The following is an 18566-nucleotide window of genomic DNA, read 5'->3' as shown; positions in this document are numbered from 1 at the left end:
TTACTGAACAGCATTTGGCTAGGTCAAATAATCTTAGTGGTATCTCAAATATTATCTCTATGTCGTGGTTACTAATTCTAACATTTACACAGAACAAATGTTTAATAATTATTAAATGAACCAAACAATAATTCACTGAGGATCATTACAACAGAAAAAATGTGGGGTAGAGGCAAGAGTAGTAGATGAGGAAAAGTCAGGAGGCTTCTAGACATGGTTCTGTTCCTACCTAGTTTTGTGACTTTAAGCGGCTTTCTTAAATTCCCCAACCATCATTTCTCCATTTGTGAAATGTTGGAGTGGGACTAGAACTGGACAATCTCTAATGCTGTCTTTACCTCCAGCAGTCTGTGAAGTTACATATGAAGCTACATCTATACAATAATTCCCCATTGCTTTAAATGTCTGCTTCTAAATCCATGTCACAATTCGTCTCTAATGAGGACCATTTTCTCTTTGTATTTTATTCTCTTTCAGCAATTGTTCTGCATTCCTCCATAATTCTATGCTATTCTTTTACAATCTATCCATTGACATGCCCACTTTCTCTGCTGTCCTTTACAGTATCCTGAATATATTGTCTCAAATCTGGGTGTAGATAAGAACTCTATAATTACCAACATGGACTCTGTATCTACAGGGTTCATTTTGGTCCATGCTGAACCCAGCCCAAACCTCAGCTTCAACATATTTTCCCAAGAATGGCTGCTCTTGTTCCTGGTTACTTTCCTTCTTCATTTAATAACTATTTATTTCAGTCTTACAGTAGTGAGCAAGGCAGACATGGACTCTAGTTGAGTTGTTTCAATTTCTTTTCACCTACTTTTAATATTTTCTCTATGTTTAAGTTGTAGAATTCTCAGACGTCACAAACAAAAATGTCTATAGCAGCCAGGCAGATAACGAAAATCAGTGAAGCAGGCCATAGGTCCAGTAGAGACCCAACGAAGAGGCCTAGATCTCTCATGTTTTCCAGATAAAGTAGAAATCTAGATTTTAAAAGTGAAATCTCTTGATTTATTGAATTTTGGAATCTACTTAAAATATATTTAGAAAACTACCATGTGGGCCATATGAAATATTTTTGCTGGCTGAATTTGGCCTTTGATCTTTCCATTTAGGATCTCTATGAGCCTAGGATTACTGAGAAGGCTACACATCTCCATTTCTTGAAAAGGCCTCATCATACTCCTACTCCAGTGTTCCTAATACATGGGCACCCATGGTACATTCTGTTCTGTTCTCTATGCCTAGTCTCCTCGCTCCTCTGCAATTCAATACCTTCTTTATCCCCTCTCCCAACTTGATGACTGTTTTCTTTCTTTACTCTCATCTTCTCTCTGTTCCCAGTCAATGCATGGGAATGCATAAGGGTAAGGAGGGGCAAGATGAAAACTGAATTGTTGAAGTGAAAATTACTTCTGTCCATGTTAAAATGCCTCTGAAAGCAGTTTGGAGCTCCAAAGGCAGAATCCTAATTCTGTCCAGTTCTGCATGCTGGGTGAAAGAGTCAAAACTAAAATTCTTGGTTTGAGCCAGGACCAAAAGAATGAAAATCAGCTCAGGCTGAAAATGAGAAAAGCAGCAGAGCCAGGAGGACAGACACAGACAAAGCCAGCTGCAAAGTTAACAGAGAATCTTGTTTTTCCCACGGCCAAGCAGCAGCTGTAAAATGCCAGATCCACCCCTCTTTGCTCTCTTACCAGTGACGCTCAGGCCCACTTTGCTATTTTCATTTGTTACTGGGCGTGCCCAATTACCAAACGGTCCTCTCCTCACGATAGCGTCCAATCCCTGGTTAATCCCCGCTTTTCCTAATCCTATCTCAGAAACAGCGTCCAATCCAGAGCTGATCTCCGCACTCCCTAGACCTTCCTGACTTTTGGCGGGAACCTAAACCTTAGAAAAGAGCTTCACCCTCCCTTTTCCACCGGTATCCACGCTTCCTCTGGAGTACCCTTCCTTCTGATTTACAAATAAGCCTGATGTGATCGGATTGCAGGCTTCTTCCAGGTGGTCTTTGGCTGATTTGGCTTTAACATGAGACAGGTTAGTTATCAGGATCTGTAACAGTGTTTCAGGATCTCCGCTAAATCTTCCGCTGAGCAGTTTAGATTTACAATTTTTAATACCTAAAAACAAAGATAAATGCTTTCTATAATTGTCCCATCAGCACATTTCTAGGAAGCAATCCCCCCCCCCGCCCCCCACCCCATACAGCCCTAATATCTTTTTAAAAAAGCCTTTAGTCATTTTATCTGGTTCGAATTTCAGCGAATTCAGTTCTTAATTCCTGGGTTACATTAAAATGTAGCAGATGGGGGTGTGGGCTTTGAGGGCGTAAATTTTTTATGTGGTTGCTGTTAACTCAAGACCAACGAGGACGGGTTGGCATCATTTTAAAAGGCTTCTCCAGGAGGCAGCCCCAAGCTTCATCTGTTTTTCCGGACGTCCCCCGGAGGCATAAATTGCGGACGACCTTCCTGAGCGTGGAGGCAGGGGTGCGTCTTCGTCTTCAGGAAGATGCACGTCTGGATTCAAGCCTGAGAGCCCAAACCTTGGGCCTGGAGCCGGGGGTGGCTCCGACCCGGGTCCTTAGGCGGGGTCCCGGCGTCCCGGGGTCTGCGCTGTCCTCGCTCCCCGCCGCCGGGTCTCCCACGCGAGGGCCTCGGGCTCCGGGCAACCCCCTCCCGAGGCCAGCGGCGCACATCTGCCCGGGCCGGGCCCGCCCCCAGCGCGGCGCCCACGCACCGAGCCTTCCGCCCGCCGCCCGGCGCAGTGCCGCAGAGCGCGCCCCCGCTCCGGCCGCCCCGCTCGCGCGCACGCGCGCAGGGACCCGCGCCCTCCGACGGGGAGGGGGCAGAGGGGGCGTCACGGGGGGAGGGGAAGGAGGAGGCGGCGGCCGTGTCGCCTCCGGCGGGGCTCGCGCTCGCCCTCCGCCTCGCCCGCGCCCCGCGAGGGTGAAACGCTTTCTCCCGGCATGCAGCGGGAGGAGGGATTTAACACCAAGATGGCGGACGGCCCGGATGAGTACGAGGCCGAGGCGGGCTGCGTGCCCCTTCTCCATCCCGAGGTGAGGCGTCGCGCCGAGCGCACTCCTCGCCCTGCGGCCCCCCGACCTTTCTCGCCCGGATTCGTGGAGGACGGTGGCCTACATGTGGGGCAGTGGAACGTGCCGAAGTTGGGGAGGGCGGGGAGGCAAATGCAGGCCCAGCGCGGCGGCGAGCGGATAACGGGGGAGGAGATAGCGGGGCGGGCCCGGCCGGGGCGGGCTCTGGGACGGGGCCCTGCTCGCCTGGAGGACAGAGGTGCAGATGGGGTGGTGCTGCTGTGTCGCCGCGCTGCTCGCCGGGCCTCCGGCGGCGGGGCCTGGCGCCCGGTGGGCACCGCAGCTCAAGCCCCTGGTCCTGCTCCGAGCCTCTCGGGGCGAGGGGGAAGCGCGTCTGGGTTTGGGTTCTTCTCTTTTCCTTCGCCGGGGTGAGGGACGGTATCTCTTCCTCCCGTTTAGCTCACTGTGGGGGAGTGTGGGTAAGAGCACAGTGCCTTGGACAAAGTGATGTCCTTCCAGGTTATGCCATGGGCAGCACCTCCGGGCACCTTGTGTCTGATGTCCTTATTTGAGCGTTTGTCCTTAAGTGATTGAAAAGAGAGATCACAACTTTTAGGACTAGACCCGCGCTCGCACTAGCTGTCCAAGTACCGTTTTTGTGTTTTGGGGGAGCCTGGGGAGGACAGTGCAACACGTTTCGCATCATAACACGAGTATCTTCCCATATAAGTAAGCAGTGCCCCGCTCCACGATCAGTCACAGTCTGTACTTGTTTACCTCTTAGTTTGTAGCTGAGCTAGTGCTAATTCAGGCCTGGAAGCAATTCTTGATGCGTTCCGGTTTTTAATGATCCACAGTGATGTGCGGATGGGGCAGCGGCAAAGCTTCCTGAAGAACTCCTGTAGTTTTTATGAGGTTAAGGGATGAAGACAATCTTTGTATTGTAGTGGGGTGAACAAACATGGAAGTCTCTATCTGGTTACTTTGCATTGTGATGATTCTATTTATTTCTGGATTTTGGCTTGTAGTATGCTTATATTTTGTAAAATGTAAATAAAGACAAGCACTTACCCATGTTATATATTAATACTCAACCACTCTCTCATTCATCACTTTGATTTATCAAAAACAGTTGAGACAGTTTCTTAGGAATATGCCTGGGCCACTCTCAACAGAAAAAGCTACTCTGGATTTGTGACAAACGGAACTGTACAGTATGATTAAACATTTTCTTTTTACCGAAGTGGTAACATTTTCAGAACTAGCATTGGAGACATCTCTCTTTAAGTTCACACTTAGGCCCTAAAAATATGTCAAGAATTAGACAAAATAGTCTTCAGATGATACTTTGAAAATGTCGCTAAGGAATGTTTCTCATCATCTGTTCCTGTGAAAGTATTTCAAATACTTAAATGTTGATTCTATGTATTTTAACATACTCTTCTCTCTTCATAAACCTTTGCTTTGTGAAATAGTACTTTGTTTGGTACTTTAAGAATAACTTTGGTAACAAATCCAAAGATTGTTTGGTATAATGGAATGGCCTGTAGGCTTGAAGTTTAGAGACCAGTCTTCAGGTTACCATTTACTAGAATATTACTAGAAAATTGACTTCATCATCATTGAAAGTGGAAGTTGATATAAAAGGTATCTACCATTCTTTTTTACCTAACAAACGCAAAGTCTGATTAGTTTAGATGCTTCGAGTCTTAAGCTCGTAACTCCAAGGGCTGAGGTCTTTCTTCATTTTCCCTCTGGTGAATGTTGCCTTCACACCTGGTGCAGACCTGGTATAGTACTGCTGCTTCCTTGCACTGCTTGTTCTTGGGTAAGCTACTTCGCTGAGTTCTATCATCATCATTTATAATTATAGGATGAAATAATACTAATAGGCTATTGTGAGGATTAAATGACATAATGTATTCTTTTTTGTTGTTGTTAAATTAAAATAAGCAATTTTCAGTCTCCCTTGGAAAGAAACCCGTTCTCTCTGCCTTGGTGAGCAAATAAAATAATAGTACTTTAAACCCGCTTTTGGAGAGAACATAGACTTGTGGTCAGAAAGACTTGGGTTCCGTTTCTGGATTTGTGGTCATTAGCTAAGTGACATGAGACAAGTACTTAATCTCTTAAAGCCTCAGTTTGTTAGTTAGAAAATGGGGATGTTGCAGTTCACTTGGCTGTAAGGGATTAGGTGAGACTCTGTGTTGGCGTTCAAGAACTGGCATGTTGTAGTTGCTCAGTTACTGTTGTTTCTTTTTCCTCTACCAGAAGAAAGAGGGAAGTGTTACACATTTATTTTTGTTTTGGTGTATGGTTTAGAAACTTGTGTGGGTTTTAATTTAGTGGAATAGGATCTTGCAGGAAAAAGTTTTATTTTACTTTTTTCCTCAGATTTAACATTGTGTCACAAAAATAGTTTCTCATTAAATATTTGCTGAATAGATAAACTATCTGTAGGATAAAGAAATTAGTCATTCCTTAAATCTGCTGTTAGTATGCAAACTGCTCACTGTTAAAATCTTTCTTAGGGGATTCTGTAATTAGATGAACAATGAGCCTTTCTTTTTTGAGGTATTTGCTGTGAGAGAATCTTACTTTTTAATTAAATAATTCATTCATTTAGTCAGCCATTTAAACATTTGATTATCTTGTTTGGGTCAGGCACTGTGCTGGACTCTTGAGACTGGGACTTTTGTGGTAGATTCGTTGAGAGGCAATATAGGATCCTGGTTAAGAGCCAGGGCTCTGGTGACAAACTGAGAATCTAGGTTCTACCACTTAGTATCATCATGATCAAATTACATTTTTGCATTTATAAAATAGATGAACTGATTATCAGGGGATTAGGGTGCTAATCCCAGCTCTGTGACTTTAGACTAATGGATATTTAACTACTCTTAGTTTCTTTGCTTTTAAGACAAAGAGGCTAGACTAGATGATCTTTTAAGATTTCTTTAGACTCTAATATTCTGATTGTATGTTGTGATTTTTCAAAATCGATAGGCTTGAGCATCTGTCTACTAGATGCATAGCACTGTGCTAGGTTATAGGGTGAAAATAAAATAAATAGGATAGCTTCTGCTCTCCAGAAGTTAATGATCTAGTTGGGAAGATGTATGCATATGAAACACTTAACAGAATCCAAGTAAGTGCTGAGTTGAGTAGTGTAGCCTATAAGCAGTGTCAGATTCCTGTCTTCTAGAATGGTTAGAAGAAAGACTTGAGCAGAGAGATCAGAGAGATAGAGACCATATGTGTGTCTCCAGGTTCAGCTGACTTGCTGTCACCAGTCTTCTGTTTCACCCACTAGTGCATCCTCAGTAAGCCGTGTCGGCTCTTTCATGGAATGAGGCCACAGTACTCTCTTCTGCAGAGTGTTGTTATAGGGGCTCTCTGTTTCAGCAAGATCTGACTCATAGCTTTGAACTGGATTGCCTAGATTATCTAGGGCTTTCATCTCTTGCTCGCTTCCTTTTTGTCTCAATTTCAAAACTTCTATTACAACCTTTTCTCTAGTTTATCAGTTTTTTTAATGGTAACATTTTTTGCCTCACATTAATTTTGTCTATATTCATGTCTAATGTTTTTTTGTTTAAAATATTAAACTGAAGTATTACTACATCTCCTGTCTTCACAGATTTTATTAAGTCTATTATTTGAAGATTTTCTTTAGTGAAAGTGATTTTGCCTTTTTCCATTACTATTTTTTTGGCCTATTATGTAGTTAGAGATATATATGTGTACGCACATATAAATTAACTCACTTGCTTTCAGGACGCAGACAGAAAATTACTTTGACAATTTTTCTTCTTCTGATAGGTTACTGGCTTGCTCTTTCCCTTCAAAGCATATTTTTCTGACAGTCTTTAGCATCTGGTCCCTTTTTTTATTCAGCAAAAATGCTATAGGTCAATTTAGGTCATATAATTGTAATTTAGATTTAAAAATACTATACCTTAAGCATAGTAACCACTAAGTCAGCATATGTAAAATGAAAATGGAACTAGTTGGTGACCTCGTGGATTGTAGCAAAGCCAAAATTGAAGATTATTGACCTCTAGAACCAGAAAATTATATTTTGTTGGGAGAAATGCTGTTTTACTGTTTTGACTTCTTTGCTTTATTTTGCTCGTTATTTTAATACAATTTGAGAGAATTATTCCAAAACTATTTATTAAGGGTGGACTGTGGAGTGGGTGGATACAAGAGGGTATAGGTTAAAAATGTGAGTGCTGGTGTTTGCCTGCTTGAGTTCAAATCCTAGTTTTGCCACTTATTAGCTATGTGACCCTGGGCAAGTTATTGCACTGTGTCCCAATTTTCCAGACTAGAATGGGAATATAATAGCATGAGGTCGTTGTGAAGATTGAATGAGATAATGTATATAAAGTTCTGTGTCTGGCCCTTAGTAACACAATATGTGGCAGCTATTAATGTTGTGGTAAGAAGTTAGTAATATCTTAAGCAGTAGTAGTATAGATAAATTAGATATGGAGGCAACTGACTAAGTAGGATAATTGAAATTGGTTGGGGATGGAAGAGAGGACGGGCAGAGGACTCTGTATTATGAGCTTTTTTTGCGCCATTTAGTTTTCTTAAAATGTGTGCTTTGATATGAGGAGTGTTTATTGAGCCCCTAAGTATGGTCTTGACGCTTTGCTAGGCCACAAAGTAATGAGGAATACAAAATAAGACATTGCAAAATAAAAAAGGATTAACTGTAGGCTAAATGATCCCTCAGGGTAAATGAAGGTGAGTGCGTGCATCTGTGTGTGTGTGCGTGGGCATTTTGTTAAAAATTAAAAGTGCACTGCGGACGTCCTTTCCTCTAGAGAGTATCATATGGGTATGTTAGGGTAGGTAGAGTTAGTCAGTTGAGGTGTCTTGATGTAGTATGCTTTTAACAGAACCCCAACCACCACATAATCCAAAAAGGTGTTACTTCAATGTCAAGGTTATATGAAATTCTCTTTCAAAGCATCATCTAATTCTAGTATTATTTTATAATTAGATTTTATTACATATGGGTAATTCAAGAATAAAATACCAAGTATTTTAAACTTTGGAGTTTGAAAAACTGATTCAAGTCAATATCACATTATAAAATATGCAAGTGAAATTCTCACCCAGTGTAATAATTATCCAGTTGTAGGATAATATCTTCTATAAAAATCTCCTTAAAATAGAGCTACAGGCAGCTAATTTGAAAGTACAGTGAAACTTCAGCTTTCTGTAAAGAAGATATTGTGAAGAACTTAATTTCCTGAGGTATAGAGGGTTAAACAGAATACTTTTGGGTTATTTCCCAATCATTGTTGAAAATTTGCAAAATGAATCACTGTTTTCTAAGGTTAATACATACTAAATATGGTAGTCTTCCTTTGATAAATCAGAATATTATACTGTCTTAGGCTCATCTTTTTGATCATCAGTGATTATTGTTGAAGAGATGGAGATGATAGGGCTGAATGTCCCTGTAGTTTTTTTTGTATATATGTCAGATAGCTTGTGTTTTTTATCAGTTGTTTTCTACTAGGAAAAATCAGGTGAAAAATGATATCTACTGATTGAGATGTTACTGTACTATACCCTTGTTCGGTTTTTAAAAGTAACTTTCTGATTATGAACATATGTTAATTTGTGAAGGTTTAATGAAGGATGACCAAAACTGGTGACCAAAACTATTCCCATTCTCATGAAAGATAAATAAATAAGTAAATAAACCCTCTGTGAGCTGAAGGCAGGAGTTGCTTGTTGTGTTAGTTAGAATCCTTGGGTTGCAAATGTCACCATCTCTGTTAAAACGTACGTGGGCAGAAAAAGGGAATTGACTGGCTTCCATAACCCAAACTCAGGATGGCAGGGGTGCAGTTGGACTCAAGGATAACTGGAACCTGAGCTGAGAATGTCATCTCTCTCTCCTCATCTCTGCCTTTCAGTTTCATTTTCTCCTAGTGTAGAACAGCATCTTTCTTCTGTGTAGTGGGGACGTGGATGCCAGTGTTTTTTTGCCATACATGTCAAATCTGCGCTAACTAGAGGGACTGCATGTCTTCCCTTATTCCATTTGGAAAGGGGCATCTGATTGTCCTGATTTAGGTTATGTGCCCTGTCCTATGACCATGGGAGAGGGCCTGTAATTGGCCAAGATCTCGTGGAGTTGGGAGAGGAACAACGTCCTTAAAAAAGGAATGCTAGCAGGCAAAACTGTTTCTGTCCCCTGTACTCTTAATGTAAAGCACTGCTTGTTTGCTTTGTTTTCAGTCTTCTAGTTTTTTACATACTTTAAGAGATGTTGTTGGGAATGTCAACTGGTGCAGCCACTATGGAAAACAGTATGGAGGTTCCTCAGAAAACTAAAAATCAAACTACCATATGTTCCAGCTATTGCTCTTCTGGGTGTTTATTCAAAGAACACAAAAACAGTAATTTGAAAAGACATGTGCACTCCTGTGGTCATTGCAGCATTATTCACAATAGCCAAGACTTGGAAGCAACTTAAGTGCCCATCAATGGATGAATGGATAAAGAAGATGTGGTATATATACACAATGGAATACTACTCAGCCATAAAAAAAAGATGAAATCTTGCTATTTGTGACAACGTGAATGAACCTTGAGGGTGTTATACTAAGCAAAATAAGTCAGATGGAGAAAGCCAAATATTATATAATTTCAACTCATTTGTGGAAGATAAAAAACAACAAACAGATAGATACAGAAAGTAGATTGGTGGTTACCAGAGGGAAAGGTGGGTGGGAGGAGGGTGAAAGGGGTAAAAAGGAGGGCACATTTGTGCAGTGACAGATGGCAGGTAGACTTTTGATGGTGAACACAATGTAGTCTATACAGAAGTCGAAATATAATGATGTACACCTGAAATTTATATAATGTTATAAACCAGTGTTACCACAATAAAAAATTAAACTAAAAAAAGAGAGATGTTGTAATTACATCGAACTCATTCTTAACAGTAAGTGTTCTAATTGAGCTACTGAATAGCATTCTATATGAATAATCTAGACCAGGGATTAGGAAACTTTTTCTGTAAAGGTCAGATAGTAAATATTTTCAAGTTTGTGGGCCATATAGTCTTTGTAGCAACTGCTCAACTAGGTGGTGGTTGTATGAAAGCAATATGGAAATGAATGCATGTGCTGTGTTCCAATAAAACTTTATACATAAAATCAGGTGGTGGGCCAAATTTGACCTGTGAGCTATATTTGCCAGCCCCTAACCCAGACAATACATAGAAACTCCAAGAAATTTATGTTAAAATATATGCTATTTCAGTGCACTGAATACCATTAATTGCTGGTGTGCAATAACGTCATCAGAACGGGATTTGTGTGGGAGCTGGGTGGGTGAAGTAAGAGTGTGTGTGTGTGTGTGTATTAGAATCTTATGGAGAACTTGGTTGGAGTAGACATGCTTCCATACACACCTCTCAAAGTTTCTAATTTAGTATGTGGGTTTGTGGTATGTATGGTTTGAAAATGTTCCCAGGTGATTCTGATAAACACTCTCATACTTTATCCCCCACTCTCCGATATGCTCTTGATATGTGGGAAAAGTTTTATTACAGGAGGAGGAAGTTAATTCGACATTTAATGTGTAAGGCATTGTACTGTGTGCTTTTCATGTCATCTCTTCAATCTAATAGGTAATAATAGTAATTGCTAACCCTTATCAAATTGTAACTGAACTAGCTGCTATCCTAAACAGTTTTGCATATATATATATATTCATTCATTTAATTCTCACACCTGTTTTACACATGAGGAAATTGAGGCATAGGGAGGGTAAGTAACTTGCTGGTAAGTGGTGGAACTGAATTTGAATCCAGGTTCAGACCACTCGAATCCAGTTGCCCGTTTTTTATAGCGAAGCACAATGATGATATAGTTACAGAGCTGATTGAATATTATTTGCCAGGCACTGGCTAGCTGTGATTGCAAATGTCCTCATTTACTTTTTAAAGAAAATTTTTATTTTTTTAATGGACTTTATTTTTTATAGTAGTTTTAGGTTTACAGGAAAGCTGAGCAGAAATTAGAGAATTCCCAACTACCTGCTGCCCCCACATGCGCACAACCTTCCACACTATCAACATCCTGCACCAAAGTGGTAAATTTGTTACAGTTAAATGAACCTACTTTGACACATCATTGTCACCCAAAGTCCATACTTTACATTAGAGTTCACTTTTGGTGTACATTCTCTGGGTTTTAACAAATGTATAATGACATGTATCCATTATTATAGTATCATACAGAATAGTTTCACTGCCCTAAAAATCCTCTGTGCTCCACTTATTCATCCTTCCCATTCATCCTTCCCTCCCTGCTAACTCTGGCAACCACTGATTTTTTTTATTGTCTCCATAGTTTTGCCTTTACCATAATGTAGGGTAGGTAGAATCATACAGTATGTAGCCTTTTCAGATTGGCATCTTTCACTTAGTAATATGCATTTAAGTTTTCTCCATGTCTTTTCGTGACTTGATAGCTCTTTTTCTTTTTTTTTTAGTGCTGAATAATATTCCATTGTCTGGATGTACCACAGTTTATTTATCCATTCACCCACTAAAGGACATTTTGGTTACTTCCATGTTTTGCTTATTTACTTTTGACAGTAATTCTGCAAAGTAGATATTATTGAACTGTTTACAGATTAGGAAATAGACTCAGAGGGGTGAAGTAATTTATTCAAATTCACATCATTAGCGGTTGGCAGAGTTTGTATTAGAAACCTAAACACTCTGACTCCAAACCCTTAATTGTCACACATACTTTGCCATATAAATTAATAGGTCAAAACACAAATTATTTTTTACTATGTAATAGAAAATATCAGAGTTACTATCAGCTCTTGTTAATAAAGGAGTTAGGAGAGGACTCAGTTTTGGCAGTTGCTCCAAGGCCACTTCTTTGAGTTACCGTTTGACTTGAAATAATAAAACTAGATTCCCTTAAAAACCTTCTTTTTCAAAATTTTCTTTTATTTTCTTTTTCTTTCTTTCTCCTGCTTAGTCTAAATTCATAGGTAAAATATACTTTCTTTAGTAAAATCCCTTGGAAGGAAGTGAAATAACCCTGTGTGTGGATTGGGGTGGGGGGGCTGTAGATAAATATTCTCAGTAGTAAATCTGTGGTAATAGCTGGCGAGAGGATAGGTGCTGCTGGCTTAGTTATAGACGCCTCAGGTTTAAGCCTTTTGAAGAGCCCCCCTATCTTTCGTATTATTTCTAAATCTCTTCTAAAGATTTGTTGCTAGACCACATTATGTTAGTTAATAGAGCTTTTTGGTTTTATCGGGGAGAATAATGTAGTTCAATTGCCACATCCAGCAATTAGTAGCTGTATGATCTTGAGCAAATTACTTAATAACCTCTTGGTGCTTCAGTTTTCTTATCCGGAAAATGAGAATCATAATAGCATCTACCTCTTAGGTTTCTTATGAGGTTAAATGAGTTAATATACCATATTTTGTAGGTTTTAACATGTATATATTTTACATTTTAATGTCTCTGAAATTGGAGTTTGTCTTACAGTGAATGGTGCCTAGTGGCACTAGTGATTAGTTGTCACTGCTGGCACATGTGCAGTCTGGGTGATTATTCTTAATGGCGTGATTGTATACTTGCAGCCCCCATTTCAGTCACCAGTCCGTTTGAGGAATGTTTGAGGAAAGACTGAGATTCCTGGTTGCTTTCCGAAAACTGTTGATAGCTCTAGTAACATCAAGAAAATGCTAGCATCAAAACTTGAAGAATGGATGTCAGTGGCTTGAAAGGAAATCTCTGAGATAATAGTGACACATTCTCTTAAGAAATGCTGTATGTGTTCTTGGTGGCTCATAAAACAATACTGTAATGAAAAACAGAATGTGGATATTGACCACTCTAGGTTGAGAAGTGATTCAGAAGAGTCTGATCTTGAACATGTTTTAGCAATACCGTAACCAATTTGTTTTGCTTATGTATCTCCTTTTAATATATCCAAAGAGTGGTATATGATAAAAATCTGTCAAAATAAGTCTGTAAGAGATCTTTCAATTAGTATAAATAAAAATTCTAAGTAATAAGAAAGCACTGTATGTAGTTAAGTTGGTGGTGGTTTCTTTTTTAGTGATACATACAGTAATGATGCCTCTTACAATCAGCAGCATCTTTGATTCTATGGAATTCTGTCTCTAAAGTTTAGAATAGTACTTGGCACATAATTAGAGTTAGCTATTATTTGTTTTATAATCTTTCCTTTCTTTCTGCAGTTCAAGATTATGTGAGGGCATATATACCATTATTAAACCTGTTTCTACCTTGGAGATTTTATCTCCCTTCACTGTAATTAGAAATATCCATTAATCTCCATTCATAATTCTGTAACTATAATCATGAATAAACTGTAGACATTATTTTCTAAGGAAATTTTGCATTCTGATTGAACACCCAATATAAATATCTAGGATCTTCCAGCTGTTTATGTAAGAAGTTAACTTGATTTCATAAGTTCTCATTATTTAAACTTGTTTTTTCCTTATTTGTCTCCTTTTTTCTGTGGATAACTGAAAATAACCAAGTCCAAAAAAAGCCCACACTTGGGGGAAAAAAAAAATTTGACAACCCGGAATCTAGCACTATAACATAGCAGACCAAATAAAAGTTTAAACTTTCTGAACTATTATTCTAACTGATTTATTCTATATTGTTGAAGAGTATCTAAATTTTTAAGGTATCAGAAATTTAGACCTCAGCGTGGGTTTTTTGGCTTTAAAAAAAAAGTGGCACAGGGGCCAGCCCAGTGGTGTGGTTAAGTTCATGTGCTGCTTTGGTGGCCCGGGGTTCAGGGGTTTGGATCCCGAGTGTGGACCTACACACTGCTCATCAAGCCATGCTGTGGCAATGTCCTACATACAAAATAGAGGAAGATCGGCAGGTATGTTAGCTCAGGGACAGTCTTCCTCAAGCAAAAAGAGGTGGATTGGCCACAGATGTTAGTTCAGGGAAAGTCTTCCTCACCAAAAAAAAAAAAAAAGGCACATGATTACTGTCAAAAATTTAAATAATACAGAAGGGTCTATAGTAGAAGGTAAAAGCATGTGTAAATGTATATGTTATTTACATACATACATTTGTTTCTTTGTTTTTGTACATAAATGGTATACAATGTTACAAAATTTGCATTTTTTTTGAATATGCTTTGGACATAGTTCTATCTTAGCATATAATAATCTTTTCCATTCTTTGTAATGTCTAGATCTGCCTTGTCCAGTATGGTTGCTATCAATGACATGTGGCTATTTAAATTTAAATTAATTAAAATGAATAAAATAAAAAATTCAGCTTTGCAATCATATTAGTCACATTTCAGGTGTTTATTAGCCATGTGTGGATAGTGACTACTGTTTTAGACAGCACAGAAATATAGAATATGTCCATAATTGCAGAAAGTTCTATTGGACAACACTGCTGTGAACAGTTTTTTAAAAAAATTGTATGTCTTTTAAAAATATTTTTTATTGTATAACTATTTTCATTGAGGCATATTATGGTAAATTGTACAAATTTTAAGTGTTTAGGTTGATAATCTTTAAATTAAACTTTTTATTTTGAGATAGTTGTAGATTCACATACAGTTGTAAGAAAAAATGCATAGAGATCCTGTGTACACATTACTCAGGTTCCCCTATTGGTAACCCCTTGCAAAATCATAGTATAATATCACAACCAGGAGGTTGATATTGAATCAGTCAAGATACAGAACATTTCCATCACCACCAAGATTCTTCATATTGCCCTTGTATACCCATACTATTTTCCACTTCTGTAATTTTATAATTTTTTTGTGTGTGTGTGAGGAAGACTAGCCCTGAGCTACCATCCAATGCCAGTCCTCCTTTTTTTTTTTCGCTGAGGAAGATTGGCCCTGGGCTAACATCCATGCCCATCTTCCTCTACTTTATATGGGACACTGCCATAGCATGGCTTGACAAGCGGTGTGTCGGTGCACGCCCGGGATCCGAACCTGCGAACCCCGGGCCGCTGAAGCGGAGCATGGACACTTAACCACTGCACCACCAGGCTGGCCCCTGTAATTTTATAATTTTAAGAATGTTATTTAAATGGAATCATGTGGTATGTAACCTTGTAGGATTGGCTTTTTCCATTCAGCATAATTCTCTGTAGATTCATCTAGGTTGCAGCGTGCGTCAGTAGTTTATTCCTTTTTATTACTGGTTAGTATGTGGATATGCCACAATTTAACCACTTACCCACTGAAGGACATCTGGGTTGTTTCCAATTTTTGGTTATTATAAATAAAGCTGCTTTAACCATTTGTGTACAGGTCTTTGTATAAACATAAATTTCCATTGCTCTGGGATAAATGCCCAGGAATGCAATTATTGGGTAATAAGGTAGTTGTATGTTTATGTTAATGTTAATGTTATTAAGAAACTGTCAAGCTGTAATTTTACTTTCCAACCAGCAGTTGTATGAGTGATCCTCACCAGGATTTGGTGTTGTCACTTTTTAATTTTAGCCCATTTTAATAGGTATGTGGTGATAAGTCATTGTGGTATTAATTTGCATTTCCCTAATGGCTAATGATGCTGACTGTGTTGTCATGTGCTTATTTGCCATCTGTATATCCTCTTGGGTGAAATGTCTCCGTGTCTGGATTAGTTCGCTAGGGCTACCATAACGAAATACCACAGATAGGGTAGCTTAAATAATGGAAATTTATTTTCTCACAGTTCTGGACGCTAGAAGTCCAAGATCTCAAGGTATTGGCAGGTTTGGTTTCTTCTGAGATCTGACTCTTTGGCTTACATATAGCCGCCCTCATGCTGTGTCTTCACTTGGTTTTTCCTCTGTGCACGTGCCCTTGTTGTCCGTGTGTCCAAATTTTCTCTTCCTTTAAGGACACCAGTCAGACTGAATTAGGGCCCACTCTGATGACCTCATTTTAACTTAATTCTCTCTTTAAAGAGCCTAGCTCCAAGTACAGTCATATTCTGAGGTACTGGGAGTTAGGGCTTCAACAAATGGATTTTGGGGGACACAATTCAGCCCATAACAATGTCTTTTGCCAATTTTTAAAAAATTGATTGTTTATTTTACTGTTGAGTTGTTTATATATCCTAGACAGTAGTCCTTTGTTGTGGTTTGCAAATGTTTTCTCCCAGTCTGTAGCTTGTCTTTTCATTCTCATAACAGGGTCTTTCTCAGAGCATAAGTTTAAATTTTGATGAAGTCCAGTTTATAAATTTTCCTTTTATGGATTGTGCTTTTTGTGTCAAGTCTGAGTTCTTTTTCCTAGCCATAGATCCCAAAGATTTTCTTTTATTTATTTATTTATTTTTACAGTTTATAATTTCACATGTAACATTTAAGTTCAGGATCAGTTTTGAGTTATTTTTTGTATAAAGTGTGAGAATTAGGTTGAGTTTCTTTTTCTTTTTTTAACCTATAAATGTCCAACTGCTCCAGTACCATTTGTTGAAAAGCTTATCTTTCCTCCATTGAATTGCTTTTACATTGTTGTCAAAAATCAGTTGAGCATATTTGTGTGTTTTATTTCTGGGTTCTGTGTTCTGTTTTATTTATCTATGTGTCTGTCCCTCAGCTAATACTACACAATCTTGATTACTCTAGCTATGTAATAGGTCTTGAAATTGAGTATACTATTTCTTCCTACTTTATTCATCTTTTTCAAAGTTATTTTAGTTGCCTTCCCATATAAATTTCAGAATAACCTTGTCTATATTTACAAACAATCTTGCTGGGCTTTTGATAGGAATTGCATTAAACTTGTATATCAGTATGGAGAGAATTGATATCTTTACCATGTTGAGTCTTCCAATCCATGAATATGGTATTTCTGTCTGTTTATTCAGATCTTTGATTTTTTTCGTCATCATTTTGTGGTTTTCAGCATAAAAGTACTGTATATGTTTGGTTTCACCAATTTCTGTCCTCTCATGCCCACTTAAGACATCTCTCCAGCAGTTCTCTACTCATACTCCTACATCAGCAGTTTTTGGCTCTACCAGCTTATTTCTCCCATCCTAAAAAAAGCCCAAAACCAAAACCATATTTTCCTTGATCCCACTTCTCTTCTGTCTACTGCCCTATATCTTTGTTCTTCTTTGTAGCAAAACTCCTCAAAAGAGTTGCCTGTACTTGCTGTTTCCAATTTCTTGCCTTCTATCTTTTCTTTAATCACTTCCAGTGTGCCATATTTCCCCATCTTGTCAAAGTAATGCGACATCTATGTTCCTGAATCCGGTGGTCACCTTGCAGGCCTCATCCTTCTTTTCAGCAGCATTAATATAGTTCCTCTCTTCTAGGTAAACTTTCTTCACTTTGCTTCAGGGAAATGCAGATCAAAACAAGATGTAATTTGGTACCCATTAGATTCCCCCCACATTAAGAAGTGTGGTGAATCTAAGTATAGTGAAAGGAAAATTCATACACTACTAGTGAGAGTTTAAGTTGGTGCTACCACCTTGGAAAGCAATTTAATGGTCGTAAAGTTGAAGATATTCAAAGTCTTTTTATCCAGAAGTTCCACTGCTAGGTGCTTGTCCTAGACAAACTTTTACAGATGAGACCTGTAAACACATGAGAACAATAAGTATGGTCTATAGTAGCAAAAAGTCTCTTAGTTGGGGAATGTATGTGGTTTATTCATATAATGCAATACCATCTAGCAATTGCATTGAATAAACTAGAACTACATGTATCAGCACAGATAAATCTCAAAAACATAATGTTAAGTGAAAATACTAGGTGTGAAAGGATAAGTATTTTTGATGTATGTAATAGCGATATTGAGACTTTTCTTGTCACCTAAGCATTTTTTTTTTTTTTGGAGCTCAAATCTGAGGACAGTAGCTGACAAAGGATTCCTGCAGTATAAACAGAGGTACTCAACTTGCTGGGAAGTGGCCATCATTTGTCTTGGAACTCTTGTTACATCCAGCCTATACAAGATAAAGAGAGACGTTAATGGAAAAAAGGGTTCTTTGAAGAGTTATCAACCCAAGAGGGAGTGCTGTAGTTTTTATATTTTCCTCCATGTGGGTTGCAGACAATTCCTCTGAAAGACTGGGGTCTCTGGTTGGATGCCTGCTGGGTTGCAGAAAATAGGCCTCTCTGGGATGCTGAGTGGAGTGTTAGAGAATCCTTGGAAAAGTGTGATTTGGGTCCCCTGGAGTTCTTGAAGACTCAGAGTCTTGTGGCTGCTGCTGTTTTAATGTGAAAGTGTAAAGGTAAGAGATACATAGAAGAGCCTTGCAATGGAAGAGCCAGAAGAGAGGGCTTCCTCTGTGTGTCCAGTGATGTTGAATTAAGTAAGGGTGTTTCCTTTGGGCCAAGTAAACACCTTAGAGGCTAGATAGGTGAGAGAAACTTACCAAAGAAAGTTGCCTGCTCAGCAGAAACAACCTCAGAGTTATACCACTAGCATAGAAGCTGAGGAGGAGTTTTTAGAAGTGAGCTGGAGAATGT

At 39.0% G+C, this 18566-nt stretch overlaps 1 protein-coding gene across 1 annotated transcript in view; it reads left to right on the top strand.

Moving 5' to 3' along the window:
* The first annotated feature begins 2947 nt into the window (after window positions 1-2947).
* Window positions 2948-18566, top strand: part of ZDHHC17 (zinc finger DHHC-type palmitoyltransferase 17) — a 96066-nt gene continuing 80447 nt past the window's right edge. The window contains exon 1 of the mRNA XM_058568743.1: window positions 2948-3073. Within this exon, the coding sequence (XP_058424726.1) occupies window positions 2981-3073 (93 nt within the window). The 5' untranslated portion in view covers window positions 2948-2980. The remainder of the gene's footprint in view (window positions 3074-18566) is intronic.

This window comes from Diceros bicornis, chromosome 25, assembly GCF_020826845.1.
Source record: "Diceros bicornis minor isolate mBicDic1 chromosome 25, mDicBic1.mat.cur, whole genome shotgun sequence".
NCBI lineage: Eukaryota > Metazoa > Chordata > Mammalia > Perissodactyla > Rhinocerotidae > Diceros > Diceros bicornis.
This window is presented reverse-complemented; position numbering and strand designations above follow the sequence as displayed.